The 25,000-nt window shown below is 46.9% G+C and overlaps 2 protein-coding genes across 3 annotated transcripts in view; both read left to right on the top strand.

Moving 5' to 3' along the window:
• The window catches only part of RSRC1 (arginine and serine rich coiled-coil 1), a 106,781-nt gene extending 90,283 nt beyond the window's left edge, over positions 1-16,498 (top strand). Inside the window, exons 7-10 of the mRNA XM_027647664.1 lie at positions 164-232; positions 13,193-13,299; positions 14,135-14,281; positions 15,095-16,498. Coding sequence (XP_027503465.1) covers positions 164-232; positions 13,193-13,299; positions 14,135-14,281; positions 15,095-15,187 — 416 coding nt within the window. The 3' untranslated portion in view covers positions 15,188-16,498. The remainder of the gene's footprint in view (positions 1-163; positions 233-13,192; positions 13,300-14,134; positions 14,282-15,094) is intronic.
• An 8,027-nt stretch (positions 16,499-24,525) lies between these two features.
• MLF1 (myeloid leukemia factor 1) overlaps positions 24,526-25,000 on the top strand; it is a 14,037-nt gene continuing 13,562 nt past the window's right edge. For both annotated transcript variants that reach the window (XM_027647318.1, XM_027647317.1), the window contains exon 1: positions 24,526-24,653. In XM_027647318.1, coding sequence (XP_027503119.1) covers positions 24,607-24,653 — 47 coding nt within the window. In that variant the 5' untranslated portion in view covers positions 24,526-24,606. The remainder of the gene's footprint in view (positions 24,654-25,000) is intronic.

Genomic DNA, 25,000 nt, shown 5'->3' with positions numbered 1-25,000 from the left:
GAATGGGGCTTGGAGCAACCTGGGCTAGTGGAAGGTGTCCCTGCCCATGGCAGGGGTGGCACTGGATGGGTTTTGAGATCCTTCCAACCCAAACCACTCTGTGATTCTATGATTTTATAAGATAAATGAACTAATTGTAACATTTATGTCGTTTTCCTTTTAGCTAAAGCAGATGAAGCCCTGAAGGCCAAGGAGAGAAGTGAAGAGGAAGCCAAGAGGAGAAAGGAAGAAGGTGAGGAATTTTTTTGCAACTCAGTGACAAACTAAAGCCCAGTAAGTCAGAGCTGATGGTTTTTAAGGGTCCCAGCTGCAGTGGGATGGTGGGATTTCCCTGCAGCTGGCAGTTCATTTGGGTGTTCAGTCTGTGGGATGCCCTGACATGAATTCACGTGTTTCTCGCTGAAATTCAGTGCCCTCAAAGCTGGTGGGATCAGAGCTGTTCCCTTTGGAATGCAGCAGGTGGAATAACTAAACCAAATGGATTTTTTTGGTGGGATCAGAGCTGTTCCCTTTGGAATGCAGCAGGTGGAATAACCAAACCAAATGGATTTTGCTTGTGTGTCAGGGAGAGAGGGGTAGAGTTTCCAACAGGGTGAGGGAGCCAAGGGAAACCATCCCAGGAGCCTCCAAGTTCCTCACTTGAGCTGGGACAGAAATCCCAGTCCCTGAGGAAATATCCCAGTTGTTCAGATTGCAATGAATCCTTTCAATGTGACTTCCACGAGTTTCTGTTTGACTCAAACACACAGAAATACAGGGAAGGGCTTCCCTTCCTGGCTGTGTTTCCAGTGTCCATGGGAATGTTCCTGATACTCCCTGTCCTCTGCTCCTTGCGCCTTCCAGTGCTCTCCAAGAGAGCTGGAGAGGGACTTTGGAGTGACAGGACACAGGGAATGGCTTTCAACTGCCAGAGGGCAGGGTCAGGTGGGATATTGGGAAGGAATTCCTGGCTGGGAGGGTGGGGAGGCCCTGGCACAGGTTGCCCAGAGAAGCTGTTACTGCCCCTGGATCCCTGGAAGTGTCCCAGGCCAGGTTGGACAGGGCTTGGAGCAACCTGGGCTAGTGGAAGGTGTCCCTGCCCATGGCAGGGAGTGGGACTGGATGGGCTTCAAGGTCCTTCCAACCCAAACCATCCTGTGATTCCATGATTTCCTTACAAGAGGTAACTCAGGAAATTTCCCTGTCTGAATCCACGGCTGCCATGAGTTTTATTCCACATCAAAATGTTCTGATCATTCCCGAGTTTGACTTTGGGCCTGTGGGATGCTGAGAGGGATTAACTGGTGCTCAAAGTTGATCCTACTTGGAGAAGGTACTTAGGATACTGAAGGCAAGTGGAAAAGTGCCTTGGGAAAGAAGGGGAAGGGGCACTTGGAATTCTGGCTGGAAAAGGGACCAAACCAACCAGCTGTGCCCCCTCCCTACTGTGATTCCTGGATTTTGGAGCCATCCAGCTGTGCTGGGCCCATGGAGAAGCCTCCACCTGCAGGAATCCTGGAGCCAGGCTCCAGCTGTAGGGATGAGGTGCTTGGGTGCCAATGGCACGAATTTGCAGGGAATATTTGGAAAAGAACGTGTGTTTTTTCCCCTTCCATCCCATTGTGAGTGACACATGTGGTAGTAATTGCTCTGCCAACAGGGGTAGAGAAGTAGGAGTATGGAGAAGCAGAGGGAAATAAAAAGGGGTGGTTTGTGACTTGGGAACAATGGGAATTTACAGGGAAACTGGAGGAATTAATCCCCATAAAAACTGTCCTGTGGTGGCTTTGAAGGAGTTGTGAGTGTTCTAAAATGAATAGAAAATGTTTCCTGAAGAGAAGTTTCTTCCCTCAAATTCATCACTTTGCTGAGGAATCAGTTCCCAACCAGGAGCAAAGTGGTGCATTTTCCCTGGAAAATAAATGGTCTAATTAAATTGTGCATAAAGAGTTTAAGCATCCCAAGCCCATACAAGACATCCAGGGGAATTGCACACTGGGAAACTCCAGTTTTGGGGAAGTTTATGTCCCACATGGATTTAAAATTCCAGTTGTGGGCAGGTTTATGTCCCGTATGGATTTGCAAACAGGACATTTTTCCTGTGTGTTCCCTTCCCCATCCCGTCCATGCTGGGCCCCAGTGACAAGTTTTTCTTGAAAAAAGAGATTTTTGCCTTTTTTCTTAGTTCTCCTTTCCTCACACAACATCTGTGGGTGGGTTTGAACCCTCTTGGAACAACAGGATCCCTGAGGTTGGAAAAGCCCTTCAAGACCATCGAGTCCAACCTGTGACTGATCCCCACCTTGTCACCCATCTTTGACTTTTTTAATTAATTCACCTGTTTCATTAAGGGCATAATTGTCCATTGGGATTCCCTGCCTACTCTCCCAAGCCCTTCTGCTTGGAATAATGCCAATAAATAAGGAAATAATAAGGAAATGGGAAGGAATATCCAGCTACAGTTGACCCCTGTTTTGACCTGATGCACCTTAATCTGTCTGTGCATCTTCAAGCAACAGTGTTGGCCTGAAATATCCACAGGGTCATCAGTAAATTGTTGTAAACTGTTTTCAAAGGTCATTTAAAAAAAAAAAAATCTCAATAATTTTGGTTGGAAAAGAGCTCTGAGATCACCAGGTCCAATTTTTGACCAGTCATCACCTGGTCAACCAGACCAGAGCTCTGAGTGCCACATCCAGTTGCTAAAATAAAGTAGAATAAAATAAAATAAAATAAAGTCCTTTCATAAAAAATTCTAAATTATGATTTTTTAAAAAAGATTTTGACTTCCCTAAAATCCCTCATTTTATTTGCTTAAATCCAACTCCTCAAAAGGAACTTCCAGCCCGCGTGGGCAGCGAGTTCCTGTGATTCCTCTTCAACCTCTACTGAGGAGCTGCAATGAAAATCATTGTACAAACGAAACAATCCTTCCCCACCCCATAAAAACTGTTTTTCTCCCTCACCCCGTGGCGAGGGTGTCTTAACATTCCTTTTATTGTCACTTTATTGGCGAATCAGGGCTGAGATTAGAATGGGGGATGTTCCCTGTAATCTGCTCGGAAATCAAATTATTTGACCTCCCAGCCCAGCTCTGCCCCTTCCCGCTGGTTCCCTGTTAAATATGCAGCATTTCCCTGGCATGAATAAAAAATTGAGGACAAATTAGAATCTGCAGCCAGCTGACCCCAGCCCAGATTAGAGACTGGGGGGCTTGTGCTGCTTTAAATGTTTTAATTACCGTCGCTCGAAGGCCACGCGGCAAAATGCTGATTTATTTTCTTTTTTTTTTTTTTAGGGGTAAAAAAAGCAAAGCAAGAAAGAAAAAGGGCTCCCTTGGCCTCATTTGAATTTTTCAGTTTGATTACATTTGCACTTCCATGGGGGTTATGTTAATTTGCTGCATGAAATTAGGTCTATTAACCAAAAAATGTGACTTTTTCCGGGAGCGTTTTCGAGGGTTGGATTGTTCCTACTTGGGTTTCGGTGCCTTGGGTTGGGAGTGCCTGGAAAACATCAAAATCCAACTCGATTTTTCACTCCAGACAAATTCCAAGTGGCTGAAGTGGGTGATGGAAAAATTGGAATAAAACCCACCACGAGCCAGGATGGAAAAATCCAAAGCGAGTCCCGTCTGGATATAAAATTCCAGTTGTAGATGGGTTTATGTCCCATGTGGATTGAAAATTCCAGCTGTAGGTGGGTTTGTGTCCCATTTGGATTGAAAATTCCATTTGTAGGTAGGTTTGTGTCCCGTTTGGATTGAAAATTCCAGTTGTAGGTGGGTTTATGTCCCATATGGATTGAAAATTCCAGTTGTAGGTAGGTTTGTGTCCCATTTGGATTGAAAATTCCAGTTGTAGGTAGGTTTGTGTCCCATTTGGATTGAAAATTCCAGTTGTAGGTAGGTTTGTGTCCCATGTGGATTGAAAATTCCAGTTGTAGGTAGGTTTGTGTCCAATATGGATTTAAAATTCCAGTTTGAGTCAAAATTCCAGTTTTTGGTCGACGTTAGGGAGAGATTTTGGGCTCGTTTTTCTTAGTCTCCCATGAATAATAATAGTTTTAAATATTCCCTGGAAACTGTCAGGGGCACATTCCCAGTGCCACGTGGGGAGGAGGAGCTGGGCACGCACAAGAAAACAAGGAAAAGAAGTTTTCCCAGAAAACCAGCAGTGCTAAATGGGACTTTTTGGCAGCCAGGCCCTGGGTGAGTGGCTGGGAGGGTGGTGCTGTGCTGGGGGGGGCGTGTTATCCCGGTGTCTTTCCCTTGGAATTTGCATTCCCCATTCCCAGCGCGTGCAGGCCCAGGGCTGAATTGATTAGTTCTTCCTCCCCTGTAGGCACTGCAACATTTTGATAGACTCTGGGGAAATAAATTTGGCAGCGAAATCAGCACGGGGAGATTTAATTATCACTGGGAGACCTTTCCCTTTTCTGGCTCAGCGATCCCGAAGGCCCCGCGCGTTTCCCTGGAATCGGCGCCGAGCGGCGCTTCCCGATTCGTCCCCCTCGCTCGATGATAAGCCAGGCAATTACCAGGTTATTGATTTTTCATCAGGGCAAATTTAAAGTTGATTTTTGCCTGCGAGGGATGGGGGGTGGGGCCGGTGATGAAGCGTTTCCCGGCGGTTCAGTCCCGGAGAGCCGCGGCACAATCCAATATCCCGAGGTCGGGCCCCGCTCCGAGATAATGCGGCGGCTGGGCCACGTGCTGGGGAGAGGAATGAGGGCTACAAATGCGAGGGGATATGTGTGGAGACAGTTTAATTTGTTCCATTTATGTGAACAAGTCGTGTGGCACATGCTTGGAAAATAGCATTTGGAATGGGCCTGGCGATGGAGCCACGTGGGCAGGGAGGGAGGGGATGCTCCGGAGGCACAGCTGGGCCTGGAGCAGGGAATAAAGCCCAGCCTGGGGGGTTATTCCCGGATTTTACTGAGCTGAACGTGCTGCTGTGGGGGCTTTTCTTCAGGTCTGAAGAATCCCAGAATTCCAGACTGGGCTGGAAGGACCTCAAAGCCCATCCAGTGCCACCCCTGCCACAGGCAGGGACACCTTCCACTATCCCATAGCCTTGGACACTTGCAGGGATGGAGCATAATAAGATGGGTTTGTGTTCTTGCAGGGAATGCCATGTTGGAACACATGGATTAACAGCATTTAACTCAGAGCAGGAAAACTGTGCTTTCTACAGGTGAGGGAACATGTTGCTGTAGCTTAAATGGACTTTTAAAACAATACATGTTATGAATTTAATTCAATTAACCTAAATGAGCACGTAGCAGGTGGGTTTAAAGGATCTTTTCCCCTATTGTTTCATATCAGATATGTAAGTTTATTTAAAATAAACTGCACAGGTTGCCCAGAGAAGCTGTGGCTGCCCCTGGATCCCTGGAAGTGTCCAAGGCCAGGTTGGAACAACCTGGGCTAGTGGAAGGTGTCCCTGCCCGTGGCAGGGGTGGCACTGGATGGGCTTTAAGTCCTTCCAACCCAAACCATTCCATGATTCTGTGATTTTGAGTCATGGGGGGGGGGTCACAGAAGCAGAGTTAGAACATACAAGAAAACCTGGAGGACTCAGCTTTTAGAAAATCCTGTCATTATAAACTCTGAAATGATCCCAGCTGATAAACTCTGTTTTTTAATCCTCATTTTTAACCTGTTGGCCAAAAGTCCTCACGTGGAGAATCAAACCAGCACTTTATCCGTGGCCACCACAGAACATCCTGAGTTGGAAGGGACCCACAGGGATCATGGAGTCCAACTCCTGGCCCTGCACAGGACAACCCCAAAAGCACCTCTTTCCCTTCCCACTTCCTTTGGTAAGAGTTAAAGGACTCTTCCCTTGGTGTAATTGATATTAAAACCACAGGTTGGCTGTGCCACGAGAAGATTTGATGGGATGAGGTCAGGCAGCTCTAATAAGTTAAAGTGCTTTACTCACCAATCCAGGAATATATTGGGATGCCCTTTAGTTCATTAGTTCCTGCCTTAGGTCATCAGTTATCTCAGTAAATTTTGTTGAAGTTCATTGTGGTGGCAAAGACCTGAACTCAGCCTGTTAAGTCCCCAAATCATTTAATACCCATAATAGATGTAGGAGAAATATGTGAATGAGCTTTTTGTGTCTTACCAAAGCTGGGATTTCAGATCTCTCCTGGTTTTTGCCTGGGCAGTGGCAGGTTTTGCCCCACCCTGGTGTCCCTCGTGTGCCACAGACTCCTGGTGTGGGGCTGCAGGTCCCAGGGGCTGTCCCAGCATCTGGCACACCCTGGGATCCTCCTTTATCCCTGTTTAATCTTTATATTGACGGCTCAGAATTCAAAATAAACAGGAACAAATCAAGGATGAGATGAAAAAATGGGAAATTTTGGTTCAGTGGCCGAGTGGGGTGGGTTAGGAAGAGCATCCAAACAATGCTGATGAAAACTGGGAAGGATGACATGGCAGGAGGGAATGTGGCACCTCTGCTGGCCACTCCCTGTGTCCACATTCCTCCTGGGCAAAGTGAGGGGAAGGGAATCAGGAGAGGGATCAATAGCCCCCCATGGATAATGGCTGTGGGAGTAATCAATCCCAGGCTTTTGATTAAAGCTGCTGTAATTAATAATCACTTTTAAATGTGTTCCTTGGATTTTAACCTGCTTTGTCCTGCCCATCATCTCCTGCCCCTTTGTATTCCAGAGCTCCCAGGTGAGCCCCAATCCTGGTGTCCTGGTGCTGCTCCCAGGGCTGGAGCCAGGCTGGGAGAGCTGGGAATTTTCCCCTGGAGAAGAGAAGGATCCACGGAGACCTGAGAGCCCCTTGCAGGGCCTCAAGGGGCTCCAGGAGAGCTGGAGAGGGACTGGGGACAAGGGATGGAGGGACAGGACACAGGGAATGGCTTCCCAGTGACAGAGAGGAGGTTTAGATGGGATATTGGGAAGGAATTCCTGGCTGGGAGGGTGGGGAGGCCCTGGCACAGGTTGCCCAGAGAAGCTGTGGCTGCCCCTGGATCCCTGGACGTGTCCAAGGCCAGGTTGGAGCAACCTGGGCTAGTGGAAGGTGTCCCTGCCCATGGCAGGGGGTGGGACAGGATGGACTTTAAGGTCCCTCCAAACCAAACCATTCCACGAATCTTTGATAAATACAAAACCATTTTTTCAGCTGGTATTGGAGTAATTTTATTTTAGGAATTACAACAGGTCTAATCAAAGCTTTGCTATTCTACAAGTGAAACAGATAAATTTATGGTCTCTCCAACAAGGAAATTTATGATTTTTTTTTTTTTACAAATTAAAAGTCTCAAAATTGTCTTCAACATTTCAGACAGATGAGGAACAGAGATGGCTTCTGTACTTCATTAGTGTTGTGTGTTTTACTGTCATCTCGTGGCATTTATTTGTGCTAAAGGATAGGTCAGGTAATGGGATTGTGAAGCCATCAGGTAATTAGTTATCTGACTGCAATCATTTTAAACAACAATTTATAGCTACTTATTGAAAAGCTGTTTCTAAAGGGAAAATAACCAGGGATGTATGGAGAAAATAACCAGGGATGTATGGAGAAAATAACCAGGGATGTATGGAGAAAATAACCAGGGATATATGGAATGGGCAGTGAAAGGATGGGAGTCACCTCTTGGAAAGTCAAAAAAAAAAATCTGATTTTCAGTCGTCTCCTGAGCCTCTTAAAAAGCAGCAAAGGTGCAGCAGGAGGAGTTGGGCAGAGGTTTAGGAAATATTGGTTGTGGACAACAGCTGAGGGGGCTGGGTTGGATTTATCCCAAGGAAATGGAAGGAGAGAGAAGTTTTCCAGTTTGGTTGTAAAGGAGAAAAAAATTATCATGGAATCCCAGACTGGTTTGGGTTGGAAGAGACCTCAAAGCCCATCCAGTGCCATGGGCAGGGACACCTTCCACTAGCCCAGGTTACTCCAAGCCCCTCAGTGTGGAGCCCCATCCGTGTTCTCCACAAAAAGGGATGAATTCGGGAGCCTGGGAAGCTGAGAGGAGGCTGAGCCTTTGGTGGGGTTTGACAGAAATCCAGATCCCTTTGCTTAAACTACAATTCCTCGTCTGGAGTCTTTTATTTTCTGATAAAAAATGGTTTTCTGTGGCTCTGGGTGCTCGTGGGATGGACAGAGGTGTTTTTTCCAAGAGCATGGAGTGAATCTATGGGATGAGAATGAGATTTAACTGGGAATTGCCTTATTTATGCTGGCTGAGGCCTAGATAAATGGAAATTTAAGGATGTATCATGTTTTCTTGGTGCTAGACAGACATTTACCTGGTGTGAGTGGTGTTATTTCATATCCCAGTAAAGGCCCAGCCCGGGAAAAAAAGCAGGAAAATAATAAAACCCAACCAACATCTTCCTAATCTCTGTTTCATTTTCCCTGGAGCCCCTCAAATAGTGTTTGAGGGCAGCCAGAGGTGGTTGTAGCTGCTGTGCTTTTCCCCTGCTGTGCTCCTGCGGATCAATATGTGCACTGGGAATAAAAGCCTGGAAGTTCCCGACCCCGTGTGCCAGCGTGGGATCCCTGGAACGTGGCATCCCCTGGAAGGGCTCCGTGGGTGTCACCACACACTCTAACAGGCAGCAGGGGGAAAAAAATAAACACTGGGCACGTGCCAGCAGCACTTTTTGAAGTGTAAACACAAAATGATCCATGGAAAAGCTGGAGAGCCTCCAAGTTCCAGCCCTGCTGTCCTGCAGGTGTGCTCATCCAAGCAGCTGATTCCCGCTGCCATACACCCATTTTTTGCCCCGTGTCCGACGTACAATCCCCATTTCCCCGTTGTTTCTGTGCTGTGGGATCCCTGGATGCAGCGGGGTGTGCCCCAGAATCCCAGGAATCCTTTCCCTGCCCGTGTCAGACAGCTCCGGGTGTGGGTTTCACGGAGACAAATCGTTCCATGTCGGGTCTGCCCTGGTGAGCTTGTACCTACAACACAGGGGTTATTTGGGATGGGCAGATGGAAAAGATAGAGGCAGGCAGTAATTGCCTTTAAGATCAGAGCACAAAGCATTACCTTGGATTTTACAAGGCCAGCGAGCAACAAAAGAGCCGTAATTTATGAGCTCAGCGTAAAAGAAGAGCATAATTGCATTAAAAATTAATGCTAATGAACACTAAAATGGGGAAGGTGGTTATGATGAAAGTTTGGATTCATCTTCCCCGGGTTGAATGATGGCTGGGGCCTTGATTAATGGCTTAATTTCTATCAATTAGCGGGGAAAAATCTCCTACGAGACAAGGGTAAAATGAGCATCGAGTTACAGATCCTGCCTTTGTGTCCCAGAAAAACGCGGAGCAGGGAGCTCCGGGATCGGCCCCGCTGACAAATGTGGGGTGGCCACATCCCAGCCCTGCACATCTCCCTCCCTGGGCTGAGGGGTGGGAAATATCCAGGGATTTGGAACCATTTCCCACCGCTCCATTGGCCGAGTGTGGCTCCTTCCGGGAATGTTCACAAAAATATCCCAAAAAGCCCTCAAAATGTGGATGTGGGAGCAAGCCCAGGTGGGAAAGCACAGTGGGGAAGGTCAGGCAAGGCTGCAGCAGAAATTTAATGTTCTGAAATTAAAAGGTCTTTATTAAAATGAAATATAAATTCAGAGCTCAGTTGCTGAACTTTCCCATCCTGTTTTCTGCTGGATTTTATACCCAGTACTTCCATTTTTTTAAAGGAAAAACCATTAATGTCCAGACTTGTTTTAAAATCTTTGAAAATGAGGTTCTTTTCACTATAATGTAATAAAATAGCAAACTTATGGTATTCTGCTACTCTCTGTAGTATCTCTCTTGTAAGTACTAAGGGCTCACAAAATGCTATTTTAATATATTTTAATGATAATTAAAATTAACAGGATTAAAAAAAAAAAACCCACAACACTGACAGGATTTTAAACAAGCCTGGGCAAACTTTTCCCTGCTAATTTGTATTTTTCCAACTTATCTGTAAATCCTGTAGGGAATGAGTTCTGGAGTCCTCACAACCTGCTCCTTCAATGCCTTGTAATCGTATTTTTAAAGCACTTCCGATGGATTTGGGAGAACAGAAATAACAGGCAAAAATCTCCTTTTGGAGCTTGTTTATGGTTTCTGTGAGTTTGGCTGGGAAAAGCGATTTCCCTGGAAATCCCAACAGCTGGGAAATAGTGTGGGATCGGGATCGGGAAGCGGGCAGCAGCCCTGAGGCTTTGAGGGAGGGCAGAGGTGGGTTCGGAGCTATTCCTGAATCTGGGATGCACCGGGATGGGGTCTGGGCAGGGATGCTGAGCTTGGAGCATCCTCAGGCTCCTCATCTGCTGATCCAAAGGCTCGGCAAAGGCCCCGTTGAGTGTGGAGGTGCCTCCCTCTAACGGCAGCTGGGAAGCGGGATGGGCTGGATGAGATCCCGGGAGGCTCCCGAGGGAACACCGGCCTGGAGGGACCTTGGAGGGACAGGAGGAGAAGGGATCTGGGGACACGGGGGAATGTTGTGTTAAAAGCTTGCAGGAGCAGGACATTCCTGGGCTGATTTGCTCCGGATTTTGTTCCCACTGGTGCTGGAATTGTCACCTCTGGAGTGGCCTCTGAGGCTCCAGTTGGGAAAGGGGACTCCCAAATTCCTGTGGCTTCGGGTCGGGACAACTCCCGTGAGCCAGCACTGGTTGTCTCCTGCTCAGAGAAAAGATTGAAGGGGGAAAAAATCCCTAAAAACCATCACTCCAAGTTTGATAAAGTCCAGGGATGACACAACCACAGGGAATCCCACTGTCCTGCGGGATTTTCCCTCCTCCCCCCAGTGCTTCCCTTGTGTTTAATCCCAATATCCCAGCACAGTGCCTGCAGAATCCAACACCTCCCACAGCCAGGGAGTGGTTTTTTCAGGGAGATTCCTGATGGGTCTGCCTCTCCTACTGCAAATTGTCCAGGGAAAACTCCAGTTTTCCTTTGAAAGTGTCAGTTTGTGCAGCTTCAGTAAAACTGGGATCAATTAAAAATCAGGGGGTGTGTGGGAACAGTTCTGTTGGCAAACAGGCAGTTCTGTAAGGCAGTCGTATAAAAATACACTTCCAATAATCCCAAATAAAATGGGATCAAAGGGAAAATATTTTCTTCTTCAGTTGTTTGTTTAGTCTGGGATCTGTTGGTGTTTCCTTCAAACTCATAAACAGAGGAGCAGGAAAAAAAGCAGCAATTTTTTTTTTTCTGTCTTTCAAAGCGTTTTACCCAGAATGGGTTATATTTTAATTTGCTCAGTTAAATTAACCCCTTAAATCTAATTAGTGCAATAGGAAGAAACAGATTCTGAGGGATATTTGAGGTTTATTATGTTGTTGCTTTGATTCTGGAGTTAAACCTGCTTGAAAGGAAACGCTTTAGGTTCATGTTCATGGTCAGGATTTGGGGTGAGCAGTGAATCCATAATAATTTACACCCAAAGATTTCCCAAGAAATATTTAAAGAATATTTTTATTTAATGGATGATCCACAAGATGTTATTGGTCATTTAATGCTTTTAAAACTCTTAGTGGGCTAAATTTTGTCTTTAAAAATTAGGAAAAAAATGGGAATATTTTAGGCCGAGCTTGCAGGGAAGTTACTTTTTCTTTTGTGTGATTTACAGAATCATAGAATTCTCTGATTCTTTTTCTTTTATCTGATTCTCTGCTATCTTTAATTATTGTGTGTGTGATGTTTTTGGGTGGCAGCTAAAGAATTCGTACACATTTCTTGTTTTAAAGTGGCATTTCATGTTCTTGCTGATACAGGCTAATTCAATATGAAATTAGCAGCTAGAAAAGATGGGTTTATTTATATATATGGGAAGATATAAATAGATATAAATATAGAAGTGTAAAATACTGAATTATCTCTGAAGGATGGAGTTCCCAGTTAAACCTGTGACTGGGAGAACTGGGAAAGGTCCCCTCAGCCACAGAGCTCTGGGAAGGAGCTGGTGACAGGGATGGAAATTGTCCCCCTTTTGATAAAAAATAGCCTCAACAAGCCCTAATCCAAGATTTAATTCCTTTTTTTCCCCCTCTAACAGGGTGAAAAGACTCCGTGCAGTGAGTTAGTATTGATTTTTTTTTGTCTGAGGCCTCTTAGCTTTCTGACTCCATTATTTTTGATTTTCCTATGAAATACATCTCCTTCCTACTGACATCTGACAAACAACATCTGGAAGTCGTTTTATCTCCCCATAATGTGTTTGTCAAACAAGTCCTGCACTAATGGGCTCTGCTTCCTCACTCCATTTACCCCCTTAATGTCCCTGATGTCATTGGGAGCATTCAGGGATTTTTGCCCCCTAATTTGTCATTCCCATCAGTTTGTGTAGGATCCATGTGAGATCCTGGAACTGGCTGGGATTTTGGGAAATCAGAGCTGAGCAGCTGATTTTAAATCTCCTTTCCCTGCCTTTCTGATCCATGGCTTTAATCAGGGTCCCTTTATTTCCCCCTCAGGCCAGGTGGGCCTGAAAACTCCATGGATTTTGACTCCCTCTCCCCAGCAGGGCATTGGTAGATTTGGTTTATGCCAAAAATTCCTTAGGAATGTGTTTTAAAGGAGAAGACTTCAGCAGCCAGGCAACTTTTAAACACAAGCTTAATTCCTGCTAAATTAAAAATAAAACAGGATTAAATTGTACTTCTGGGCTTTGCTGCAGTGCAGCTCTTGGCATCTTGGAATCATGGAATGGTTTGGGTTGGAAGGGACCTTAAAACCTATCTATAGCCCAGGTTGCTCCAAGCTGGCCTTGGACACTTCCAGGGATCCAGGGGCAGCCACAGCTTCTCTGGGCAACCTGTGCCAGGGCCTCCCCACCCTCCCAGGGAAGAATTCCTTCCCAATATCCCATGTAAACTCCTCTCTGTCAGTGGGAACCCATTCCCTGTGTCCTGTCCCTCCATCCCTTGTCCCAAGTCCCTCTCCAGCTCTCCTGGAGCCCAGGGCTCTCAGGTCTCCCTGGAGCCTTCTCTTCTCCAGTTATCCCACAAGGACATGTCTGGAAAATTCCTGTCAGCACCTGGAATGCTCTCCCAGGTTGAGCAGTAATGGCCAACCCCGTCCCCCGGTGTTATCTTCACCCAGGGAGTTTTTTAGGGTATTTTAGGCTGCATCACACATTGGGATTTTCCTGGCACGTCCCAAACTATACTCAGGGAACCTCTTGGCCAGGGTTTGATGCCAGGATTGCACTAAAGCCCCCTGATGTCCCCCCTGCCCTTGCAGACCAGGCCACCCTCGTGGACCAAGTGAAGCGAGTGAAGGAAATCGAAGCGATCGAGAGCGACGCCTTCGTCCCCCAGACCTTCCGGTCGAGCAAAGAAGTCAAAAAGGTACCTTTTCAATATTCCCACGTTCCTTTCCTGCTCCACAGCCCTCTGAGAGCCAGCAGGAAGCTGTGCCATGAAGGCAGTTCCCATTGCTGAAAGGGCATCGATGGTGACAACCTTAAACCCCAGCGGCCCCTCTCCGGTGTCTGGGGTGGGTTCAGAGAATACATTTAAATGTGGAAGAATTCTGTGAAGCAGAAGGGTTTGAAGTCTTGTTTGAGGTAAAGCAGAAGAATTAAAATCTCAAAGTAATCAGACATTTACACTGTAATTAAAGGGAGAAATATCTTGAATTCTGCTTAACTGGAGCCAGACTTTAAGACCACATTTACTCCCTGAAAAGAACCAGCTTGGTTTTCAGCTTTCCCAGATTTGACAGTTTTACCAGGATTTTGACCACCCAGTCTTCTAGAGAACTCGGATGCTGTTGCCTTTGGAAGTGAGCAAGGCAAGGCTTTGTTCAGTTTTCCCACCTGGCAGGGAGGTGTTTGGAATTACCACTCTTGGTTTCCCCAGGAACGTTCATTTTCTTGCCATTCCAGAAACCTCCGAGAAGTTGATGCAGCTTCTTCAGAAAGTGACCCAAGAACCCATCATTCCTGTTCTTCAGGCTCTCTCCTTGCCTTGGGCAATACCTTTTTTGGCACTCCATGTGCTTATCCTGGACCTTTGTCCATGGCCAGTGTGTTCCACCAAGCACACGGAGAAGTATTTCCGTGAGGATCCTTTTGTGGGCACATGTACAAAGGGAAGACAACTGAATGCTTAGTTCAGATCCTGCCACGTTTGGGAATTTGAGGATAAAGTGCTTTGATTTTCTGTGTTTGTTTCTTTTTAGGTGACAGAACCTCCTGAGCTCCAACATGAACCTGTGACTGTCGGAGCGGGCGCCGCTGAGGCAGCAGCTCCTGAGAAAGAGCCTCCCCCTGCCAGCATTCCCACTGCCATCAAATACCAGGATGACAATTCCTTAGCACATCCAAATGTAAGTGTGCTCATATTTATCCCGAATTTCTCTGTAGCTGAAGGAGAGCAGGGTCACACGACCCAACAGCCATCAGGTAATCCGTGCTCCAAAGACACTGGAACAGAGGATCCCACTCCTTCCATCAGCCAGCAGAGTCATTCCAAAATAAGTTCACCAGTGATGTAGCTGTAGACTTACAAATGAATTTTATAACAAAATATAACTCATGTAACACAGGGGAATTCAAGATCCTGTTCCATAAGAATTCAGGGCATGTTGTTGGTGGAAGACTGAGAACTTGCCCATTTTTTGTCAACTTGTGAAGCTTTAAATGCAGTACAAACTTAAGATAATTTTAAATCACGTGGCTAAACTTAAGCAAGTTCCTTTGTGAGCACTTAACCAGGAAATAAAAGGATTTGCATTGAGGTTTTTTAAGAGTTAGCAAGTTAAAAATGACTAAATGAATGTGAGTGTTGTATAATGAACCCAGTGACAGGGAGCAGGACACGGGCAGTGATGAACTTGCTGGTTCAGGAGACTGAAACTTTGCTTTCCAGTTATGATGATCTTTAATGTCCCTTCTGAAATTGGAAATTGGAGCCTTTGCTTTCCAATTATTGTGGTCTTTAATGTCTCTTCTAAGCCAAGCCATCCTGTGATTCCATGAAAAAATCTCTCCCTCGTTCGATCTCCCCTTTGTGTTTAACCCCCGTGCTCAGCTGAGCTTTTCCCTTGGGCACTGAAATAGTCCCCAGATATTCCAACAGGTCCTGACAAACAGAGAGTTCCTGAGTTGTGCCAACTTTCCCTCCTCTCCCCTGTCCCCAGCTGTTCATTGAGAAGGCAGAAGCTGAGGAGAAGTGGTTCCAGAGGCTGGTGGCCCTGCGGCAGGAACGGCTCATGGGCAGCCCCGTGGCCTGAGCAGCTCCCGGGAACATCAGGAGCCAGTTCTCCACCAATGCCAAGAAATCCCAGCATTCAATTGTTCTGTTCTGTTCTCCTGAGGGATCTTCACACTCAGGCTGAGCTGTGCAGGCAGTAAGTGTTTCATCTGAGCAAACAGGGCTGTTCTGTCCGGGCTCTCTCCTGAACTCCTCGGGGGTGTTGCTGTGGGGGGTGTGACAGCACAGCAGGGCCATTCCCTATTTTATATGGAATTCCTCAAGGGTGCAAAACAACTGACAGCCCCAGGAGATGGAATTTTATACCTCCCAGGCAAACAATTCTATCTAACCAGGGAGCAGTGGGGAGATAAATGGCAAGATGGGACTCAGGGCTCAGATTTCCCAGGACATTGGAGGCCGAGCAGAGCCATCCCAGACCAATCCATCTCCTGCAGCTGGAGGAGGAGCCAGGGCAGGATGGAGGATCCAGGCAGGAGGAGCCAGGACAGGTGGGGGTCACTGTTATCCCTTCTTCCTTCCTCCTCCTGGATCCTGGATCAGGCTCCTGGCTGAGGGAATCTTCTCCGTGGATGTTCATCCCCCGGCTCGTGGTTCCTCACTCTGGGTGGGAAGGAACATCCCACATTTCCTTGACCATCTGCTGGAACTCTGAATAGGAAATGACATAAATGTCATAATTTAGATAGTGACCAGTTTCTATCAGTCTCAAACACACTTGTTTCTGTACAGAGTGACTGGTCCCAGGCCAGGAACTTTCCTTTGTCCAGGTGGGACTTTCAAATAATGAAAGATGTGAATTTAGCCTGAATAAACTTCCAAGAAATCTGTCCATCATCCAACTAAAAACAGGAGATTAGGCAAATCAAATAAAAATATGGAAGTATTTCTACAATCAAAGCTGTGAGAGAACTGTCTCATCAGGAGGAGTAAACTGAGGGCCCCCCCCCAGTGATGGACTTCAGCATTCCCATGGGAGTGAGGCTCTTTTTTGGGATTATTTTTCCTGATTCTCAGCCCTGTGGTGATGAAAAATGGAGGATGGTTCTGGAAATGTACTTTGGTTGTCTTGGTTTTTGTTTTAGATTCCTGATGTAAAAGGAAAATGTGTTAGATTTGCATTCTAACACAGTTTTACTTTCTTTCTGAAGTGTTGGATTTACTTTATCCTGCATTAAAATGTTCCAAGACATTTGCAGGAAAATCTGGGAGGAAAATTGTTCCCCTTGTTTCATTTCAGCATTTTCAAATGGTAAATATTTGTCATTGTTCTGTTTCCTAATAACCTTTTATGTCTCTTTCTTAGTAAATAAAAACTGTTTGATTTCCATGGAAGGTACAGCTGTGAATTCCTGGTTTTCACACATTATGTTGGATAATTTTGGTGGTTTTACTGGATGCAAAATGATTCCTTTTATTTGCAGCCCTGTGGAATATTAGAAAATACTACAAACCAGTCAGTAAATAAGACTTTAATTGTACTAATATTTTATATATTTCCTATAATATTTTATATATTTTATTTAATATTTTATATAATCATATAAATTATATATAGTATGGTTTTTATATTAATTTAATAGTAGTAAATACTATTTATTGCTTATCAAACAACATCTAAATCTGCCCAGCAAGTCCATGCTGGAGGAGAACTGGAAGCAAGAGCTGGAAAGAAAATGGGAATAGCATTTAAATAATCCCAACTGAATAGAAACAGGTACTTGTCTTAATCTTCCAAATCTTAATCTTGGACAATAATCCTACTCTTTAGTTTCTATGCTTTTAATTTCTTCTGCTCTTCTCACATGTAGGGCTCTTCCCTACAGAAAGTTTACTTTTTTGGTTGTATTTCCCACTTTGCTCCGTGCTCCTGGTGAGAGGGAATAGATTCCTGACTGGAAAAGGGAATGAAACAGCTGTTCATTAGTTTTCCAAGGGAAACAGAGGATCTGAGCCATGTTTTGCAGCCTGCAGGGAGCAGTGACATGATCTTGTCATTGGGGGCTGTGCTGTCCCTGATACACAAAATTCCTGCTGATGCCAAACTACCTTAACTGGGGCTCAGGAACGGAGTGCAGGGATGGAAGATAATGCTGTAACTGGAGCCCTGACTCCTGGCAGTCAGCAAAGACCTCTCCCCTCAGGAATTCCATTAGGAAACTCATTTCCCTGGGCCTGGGAGCAGCCACCCGGGATTAACATCACTCTGGGCTGGAGTTGGAAACACTCAGGGAAAATGGGCACGGGCCCTTCCTGGTTCCTTGACTCATCCAGCACCTCCACAGCTATTTGTTAGTGGGATAATGGCTTGCAAAGGAGCTGTGCTTAGCTTTAAAATTATTATTATTGTTATTATTGTTGGTGCAGCAGCTCAGATAATGGTATCTAAGGAAACACTCCCAGCCAGGAGATCAAGTGTTGCTCCTTCTGCTTCAGTCACTCCGATGGGAGCAGGACTGGATGATCCCAGAATCCACCAGTAACCCAAAACCAGCCCTCTCATGGTTACACTTTTGTCAGCTGACAAGAAGGGAGTTATTTTTAGGGGAGATCCTTGAACTCCAGAGACCTGTCTGAGGAGAGATGGGCTTGAACCTGTGACTTCACCCACGCCTGCCCCGGGGCTGTGGTGACTCTTCAGCTCGAAACAGTGATAAAAAATGCTAAAAATACTGTTAACCTGGGTTTAAAATGGCCCCCATTTGGAATTTGGACTTAGGGCAGCTTTGCCTGCTTTGTTTTTCCTGGCTGTTCTCTCCTCCTTTGGAAAGAAGAGCAGCAGTGGCTGGGCTGGATTAGGTGACCCTGGGAGTGAGTCACCCTGAGTCACTCTGGAATTGTCACTCCGGGCTGAGGGGACACCAAGTGCCTCCTCTTTCTGGAAGAAGCAGGAGCTGCAGCTCAGCCCTGGAGGGGAGGAGGGTGCTCAGTGCCACCAGCAGAGCTGGGCTCCACTTCCAGCCCTGCTCCCACCATCCAGGCACCTCGGCCCCAACACCACAAAGAGCTGCTGGGATAAATCCAGAGGAGGCCATGGAGATGCTCCAAGGGCTGGAGCCCCTCTGCTCTGGAGCCAGGCTGGGAGAGCTGGGAATTTTCACCTGGAGAAGAGAAGGCTCCAGGGAGACCTGAGAGCCCCTTGCAGGGCCTAAAGGGGCTCCAGGAGAGCTGGAGAGGGACTGGGGACAAGGGATGGAGGGACAGGACACAGGGAATGGCTTCCCACTGCCAGAGGGCAGGGTTAGATGGGATATTGGGAAGGAATTCCTGGCTGGGAGGGTGGGGAGGCCCTGTCCCAGGTTGCCCAGAGAAGCTGTGGCTGCCCCTGGATCCCTGGAAGTGTCCAAGGCCAGGGTGGACAGGACTTGGAGCAACCTGGGCTAGTGGAAGGTGTCCCTGCCCATGGCAGGGGGTGGAATGGGTGTGGAATGGGATGGGCTTTAAGGTCCCTCCAACCCAAACCATTGTGGGATTGTATAAACTGACCCTTGTAAAGAGAAACCTTTTCCAGCACTGAAGCAGAAAGTGGAGCTTCCCAACAGCTGCTCCGAGCGCTTCCATCCCCTGCCCTTGGCTGTTCCATTTTACACCAACTCCAGAGAGTGGGAATCGTGGCCCAGCACTGATCCCTGGGCAGGAGCTGAGCAGGGGGAGCTGCAGTGGGTGTTGCTGTTCTGCTCTGGGGGGAGCTGGCCCCGTTGGAAGGAGCTCATTACGGGAGCCAATGCCAGGGATACGTCAGGGCTGTGTTTGCACAGAGCCCCCTCTAATTACTCAGCCCCTCTCATGGTGTGTCTGCTCCTGTTACAGCTCTTTGGTGCAGATAAAAAGACTCCTGGAAGAAATCACCTCTCCAGCTCTGCCAGTCTGGAGGGCATCTCCAATGAGATTAATGATGTCTGCCTTAATAGAAGAAAACTTTGCATAAATGAGATTATGGTTTCTGCTGAAACCTGCCAACTCTTATTCATTTGCAGTAAATATTATCTTTAATTAAAAGTTTTAAGGTATCTTGTTGCTGAACTAATGAGATCTACAGTGATTTCCCTTAGGAATTAATTTACCTTCTTAATTCTTATTCATTTTGGTGATATGACTGTTTAAATCTGATTCAGACTTCAGAGCTCTGTTGAACACATTCATCTGGAACAAAAGGTCATTTTGCCATGTTGGAGTTTTGTTGGTATTTATAATTCTCTTGTTCTCTCTCCATTCCAGAGATCCCTGTTTGGGTTCCTGCCCCAAACATTTCCTCCTAACCCTTCTGTTCCTCTTAACTCTTCATGCTGGGAGGCCTTTTTCCAGAGCAATTTCTCTTTGGATTGTGTTTTGTGTTCCCTCCAGAGCAAAACTCAATTACAGGGATGCTGAAAAAAACCCACCCTGATTGTGATCAAATTATTTATCTAAAATATACTAAAACCTCTGGAAAATATTTGGTGCAACTGCTGAGAAATGCAGGGATATTTCTGCCTTTCTGTCTGGGCAATCATCAAGTCTAATTCCTCTACAAGGATTATTTTTAGGCAGCAGGGATGTTTAACACCTGGAGGTGAAAATTGCATTCCTGGATATGTGTTTCAGTGGGCAAAGTGCCAGGCAGGAACTGGGCTGGGAGAGTGGGAGCCAGAACCCTTTCTAGGGCTGGACACGTATTGCTGGCTAGATTTTAAAATATGTAATTACTAGGACTAAATTATAAAGTTCCCTTGTTCTAAAAATAAATACAGATGGAAGTGAAAAAGTAAATTTGTAAGGAATTAACTGGTTTGCACGCACAAAGAAGAAACCAGGAGAAAAGAATTAACATTATTAATATTCCTTAGCTCATTATCAGGAGATTTTTCCAGTGTGAATCCTGAGCCATCCTCTCAGTGTCCAGGTCTGACATGAGTGGTTTAAAAGTTGGTTAATTAATTACCCTGATGAGGGAAATGGAGCAATCAGAGCAAACCTGGCGCTGGTGACCAGCGGTGGTTTTGTTCTGCCTCTGATGAAATAATAAAACACCTCCTCAGGAGCATCTTGTCAGCCTTAACTGGGCAAGTGGAACCATATCTTAGGTAAGATGCAAACCATGAAAGAACAATTCTTGCTTTTTATAGGAAAAAAAGGCAATTTATTTCACTGTTCTTCCCAATTTTTCCATTCCCCACCCAACTGTTGGCGATAGGAAACATTCCTGTGTCCGCCCTGCGACGCTCCCTGTGGAGAATCAGGGATTATCCTTAAAAACTGCTCCTGTGTCTGTGCAGCTGATAAAAGAAGTCTGTTCCAGAGCCCAGGAGGGACTCCTGGCTGGAGGGAACTCCTGACCCTGAACTTGCAGCTCCAAAAAAGGGTAAGAAACACGTTTTGTGGCCCGGGCCGAGCGCGCGCCGGCCCCGGGTATTTATAGAGTTGTCACCAACTCCTCCAGGCTGGTGATAACCTGCCATTTATAACTCACTGCCAGCAACTTCCTCCAGCCCACCCCAGTCAGAGCATTATCAAGGATGGAGGCACTAATAAATAATGCTGTTGGCAGGGCAACAGCCACCCCTCAGAGTGCCAGAGATCCTCGTGTTGGGATGATGATGGTCGGAGTCTTCCAGGTCCTCAATGGAGAAAAATGAGATTTATTTTTTTGGCATGTGTTTCTTTGAGGCAGCTGAAGGAACTGGGGACAAAGTACAATATAAACCACCAATCTGTTTACCAAATGCCAAGCTAAATGTAGGAATTGCCAGCTTGGATTACCTGCCATGTCTCTGTGGTGTCCAGTGTTTCTGAGTTATCCAGGCTGGATGTTCTGTAAGGAATATCCCCAACAGCCCATCATTGTCATCCCAACTCATGTCCAAGATATCCAGGATAAACTTTTAGTTTAAATCTTTTTAGTTAGGATATTACTTTTCTCAAATCATCTGTCCTTTGGAGACCCTCTGAGTTTTTGGCTTTAATCCCATCTTGGAGCAATGAATTCCTGAGCTTCATTTTCCACCACAAGAACCAGCATTTCTTTTAATCAGCCCTAATTCTGTGACATTTCTCTCTACCTTGTCTTCGTGTTTTTGTTTAGCAAAGTACAAACTGAGGCATATAAATATTCTTAAAAAACAACAGAACCCACACCCAGTCGAGATTTGGCGCTGGGGGGAAAGTTGATCATTGATTCCAGGGTTTGATCCAGAATTAATATTTGTTTAAATGGGCTCTGTTCCGCTGTGTGCATAACTAGGGATTGATAAACCTTTGGCAGCCCATGAGAAGCAGAGAGAATTCTAATCCAGAACTGCAGCTCCCTCATTTTACCCAATGGCCAAGGGACCAGAAAATACACATTGAAGACGCTGAGCTTGGAAAGTATTCCTTAAATCCTGGAAAGTTCTGCCTGGCACTGGAAGGGAGAGGAAAAGCTCCTGCCCCAGCCTCAGCTGCACGAGTTTTTAATGAATGGGATAAAGTCACTTGGCTCTTGTTTTGCTGCTTCCTCCAGCAGCACATCCAGGGGACAGCAGTTCCTGTGGGAAGTGGCTGATTCCTCTCCAAAGCTGGAGAGACACCAGGAGAAGGGCCCCTGGGTGGTATTTTGGAGGCATTTCTCGTGCAAGCAGAAGAGGAACTGCTGGCAGCAGGAGGAAAGGCAGGAAAAGCAGTGCTGGGGCAAAATCTGCCTCGGGTTAATGGGGAACATCACCCAAACTGAGCCCAGAATTTGGCCATGGCCTCAAGCCTGAAAAAACAGATGAAGAAAAATGAAAAATGGATTAAAAACCACACCTTGATTTCCCCAGGGCCTCCAAGAGCCCATTTCCACAGGAACCCACCCCCAAGTTCACCTGGTTTTTACTAAGAAGCCAGTTTTATTCACTGTTTAAAACCTGTGCCCACAGTTCAGATAATGGAATTAATCTGAAAGGTCTTCCCTGCCTCAGGCTCTTGGCCTCTGAAGCTAAAAATGACTCTTGCTGCTTCAGCAGATATTATCAATTACAGGTTTCAATTAGTCCTGTGCAAAACAAGTGTGTTCAGTGCACAAGTTCTCACAACATCCAGCTCAGATTAGGGCTGGTTTCACAGGTAGGGCAAGAATTAATTGTCAAGAAGAGTTTTCATTGTTCACCTTAAAAAAAAAAACAAAAAAAACAAAAAAAACCAACCTTTTATTACACAATTGCTTTTTAATTACATTTTTTGCAGCCTGGGACTTCCAACAATGCAGGAAACATTTCTCTGTTTGCCCACCTATTGAGAACTAGCACAGGGTATTAAAAATAGGTCTTTTCCCAGCTATTTTGGACAAAAATGAGAGCAGTGGGGGGCTGTGAGCAGCTCTGTGCTGGGTGTCCATGTGCTGCCCAGCAATGTCAGCAGCAAGGTTGAAGGAAACCTGAGAGGACTCAGACAATCAGTGCTCAATTCCTGCACTTCTGGAGGGATCAGCAGTTCCTATTTACATTTTCAGTGGATTGGCATCAATGAGGCCCCCTCGTCCTGCCAGTTGTTCCTTCCCAGGTGGGCTCAGAGCTGCAGTGCAATTCCCAGAGGTTTAAGTGTGTTTTTAGTGGGAGAGGCCTTTGGGCAGTGCTGTTCCAGAGCTCATTTAATTCCATCCGTGACATCAGCCCAGTGCAGAGGCTTCTGCAAAGGCAGCTTGTTATAAATTGGTGGTAAATGTCAGATAAAAGCATCATTCTGCTGCAAACGACTGGAGGTAGGTGTGCAACAACATTTACATTAATATTTCATTTAAATATCTCTTCAGTTCACAGTCACCCAGACCAGTAACTTATACTAGTCCTGAATTTGCAACAAAAAAATAGTCAAATTCACTGCAAAGGTAGAGAATCATGGAATGGTTTGGGTTGGAAGGGACCTTAAAGACCATCCAGTTCCACCCCCTGCCAGTTGTTCAATCTGTGGATTGAATAACTGCAGTAAAGAGGTTGATATTATCTATTCTATATATTTTTTATATATATGTATTTGTAATATTGTGTGTGGCTTGAAACAAAGCTGAATTCTGTCTCTGGGCAATAAAACCATCATAACTGGCACGAGATTTGATTATAAAAAGCCAAGAAGCAGCAGAATTCCCTTCCATGAGCTGATTCCCTGATCTCTCCTCCTCAGTGCACCTCAGGAAGGTGTCCCTGCCCATGGCAGGGGGTGGCACTGGATGGGCTTTAAGGTCTTTCCAACCCAAATAATTCTGTGAGTCCATGATCTTTCCCTTAAAAACTGGGATATTGAAAGAGATGTGAGGAGAGGAGGGAACAGAGGGAACAACCCCCAGGCTCAGAGCTCTGGGACACTTCCAAGCACATAAACATTTTTGTCCACAATCCTCCCATTTTATGAAGAATGAAGGTGAGATTCCTTTACCTCTGGTTCTTTCAGGCTGTTTTCCTTCAGAACTAGGTTTATATGTGCCCACAGTTCTTATCCACACCTCTAAATGATCCCAACCTCTGCTCTCCAGGAAGCCCTGACAGGACTCTCCATGTGTTTGGAATCAGAGAGCATCACAGAATATTGTATTTAAAATCAAGTCATGGCAGGACTTGGATGATCTTAAGGGTCTTTTCCAGCCTTAATGATTCAATGAGTAAGGTTGGAAAAGACTTCTTTCACTGAAACCTCCCTTTGGCAACCACGCCCCGGGTTTGCTGAGGGATTTTTCCTTTCCCTGGGAGCCCCTTTGTCCCTGCTGGGAGCCCAAGATTCCTTTTCCCTGTTGGACAGTGATCCCCACCCTTCCCCTTCCCAAAGCTGGTGCAGTTAAGGAACAGAGAGTGAACCAGCACAAAGCCTTGGAAACAGGATCTGCCTGGTCAGTGCAGTGTCAGGTAACCCCGGCACCAATATCCCCCTCCCTCCCTGCTCCGTGTGTCCTCAGCGCTGTGTTTCCCTGGAATAGCTGTTTATGGATATTCCAGAGCAGACTCCTGATGCTTTTCAGTCGTGCTGAGGCCAACGCGTGTTTCTAGGGGGGCCGCAGCTTTATTTTCCTGCCGCAGCTTTATTATTTTACTGCCATCTACTGGAAAAACCAGAATTATTTTTAAAATTGTTCAGGAACGGGCTGAGGCCGGGCCTGCTCCCCCCGGCTCTTCCCCAAGTCGGGCCGGGCTGGGCCGCCCTCCGCGGCCTCATGGGGCAGAGCGGGGCTTCAGGAGGAACATCCCGAGGCGCAGCGCGGCCCCGATTCCCGCATTCCCCGTTCCCGCTTCCCCCAATTCCCGGATCCCGGGAACGATCCCGGGAACGCTCCCGGAGCGGCGGCCCCGCGGTTGCCACGGCAACGGCGGCGCGCGGGGGAGGCCCCGCCCCTGGAGGCGCGGCGGCCAATGGGAGCGCTCGCGGGAGGGGTCACGTGGTGGGCGGGGCCGCGCGCGGCGCGGTGAGGAGGGGCCGCGCGGGGCCGGGGGCGCGCAGAGCGCACGGACCGCCGCCATGTTCGGGGGGCTCGGCAGGTGCTTCGAGGAGGATCCTTTCTTCAGGTGAGGGGCGGGCGGGGACCGGCGCTCCGGGGGAGCCAGTTTTGGGCTGTAAAGGGGCGGTCGGGGTGCGTGTGAGGTGACAGGGAGCTCCGGGGACCGGCAGGGGTGGTGGGTCGGAGGCAGACGTGGGGCTGCGAAGGGCCGGTCCAGGGCTGTAAAGAGGCGGCTGGGATGGGACTAAGGCGGTGGGGGACTAAGGGGACCGCCTGTGTTACGAGGGGCCGGTCGGGGGCTGTAAAGGGGCGGCCGGCGGTGGAGCGGCTCCGGGCGCCGGGGGAGCGGGATCGGTGCGGGTCAGAGGGGTCGGTGCGGGTCAGAGGGGTCGGTGCGGGTCAGAGGGGTCGGTG

This window comes from Corapipo altera, unplaced genomic scaffold (genome assembly GCF_003945725.1).
Source record: "Corapipo altera isolate COAL_440 unplaced genomic scaffold, ASM394572v1 113, whole genome shotgun sequence".
NCBI classification, from domain to species: domain Eukaryota; kingdom Metazoa; phylum Chordata; class Aves; order Passeriformes; family Pipridae; genus Corapipo; species Corapipo altera.
The sequence above is the reverse complement of the archived record's forward strand: the minus strand, read 5'-3'. Positions and strand labels throughout refer to the sequence as shown.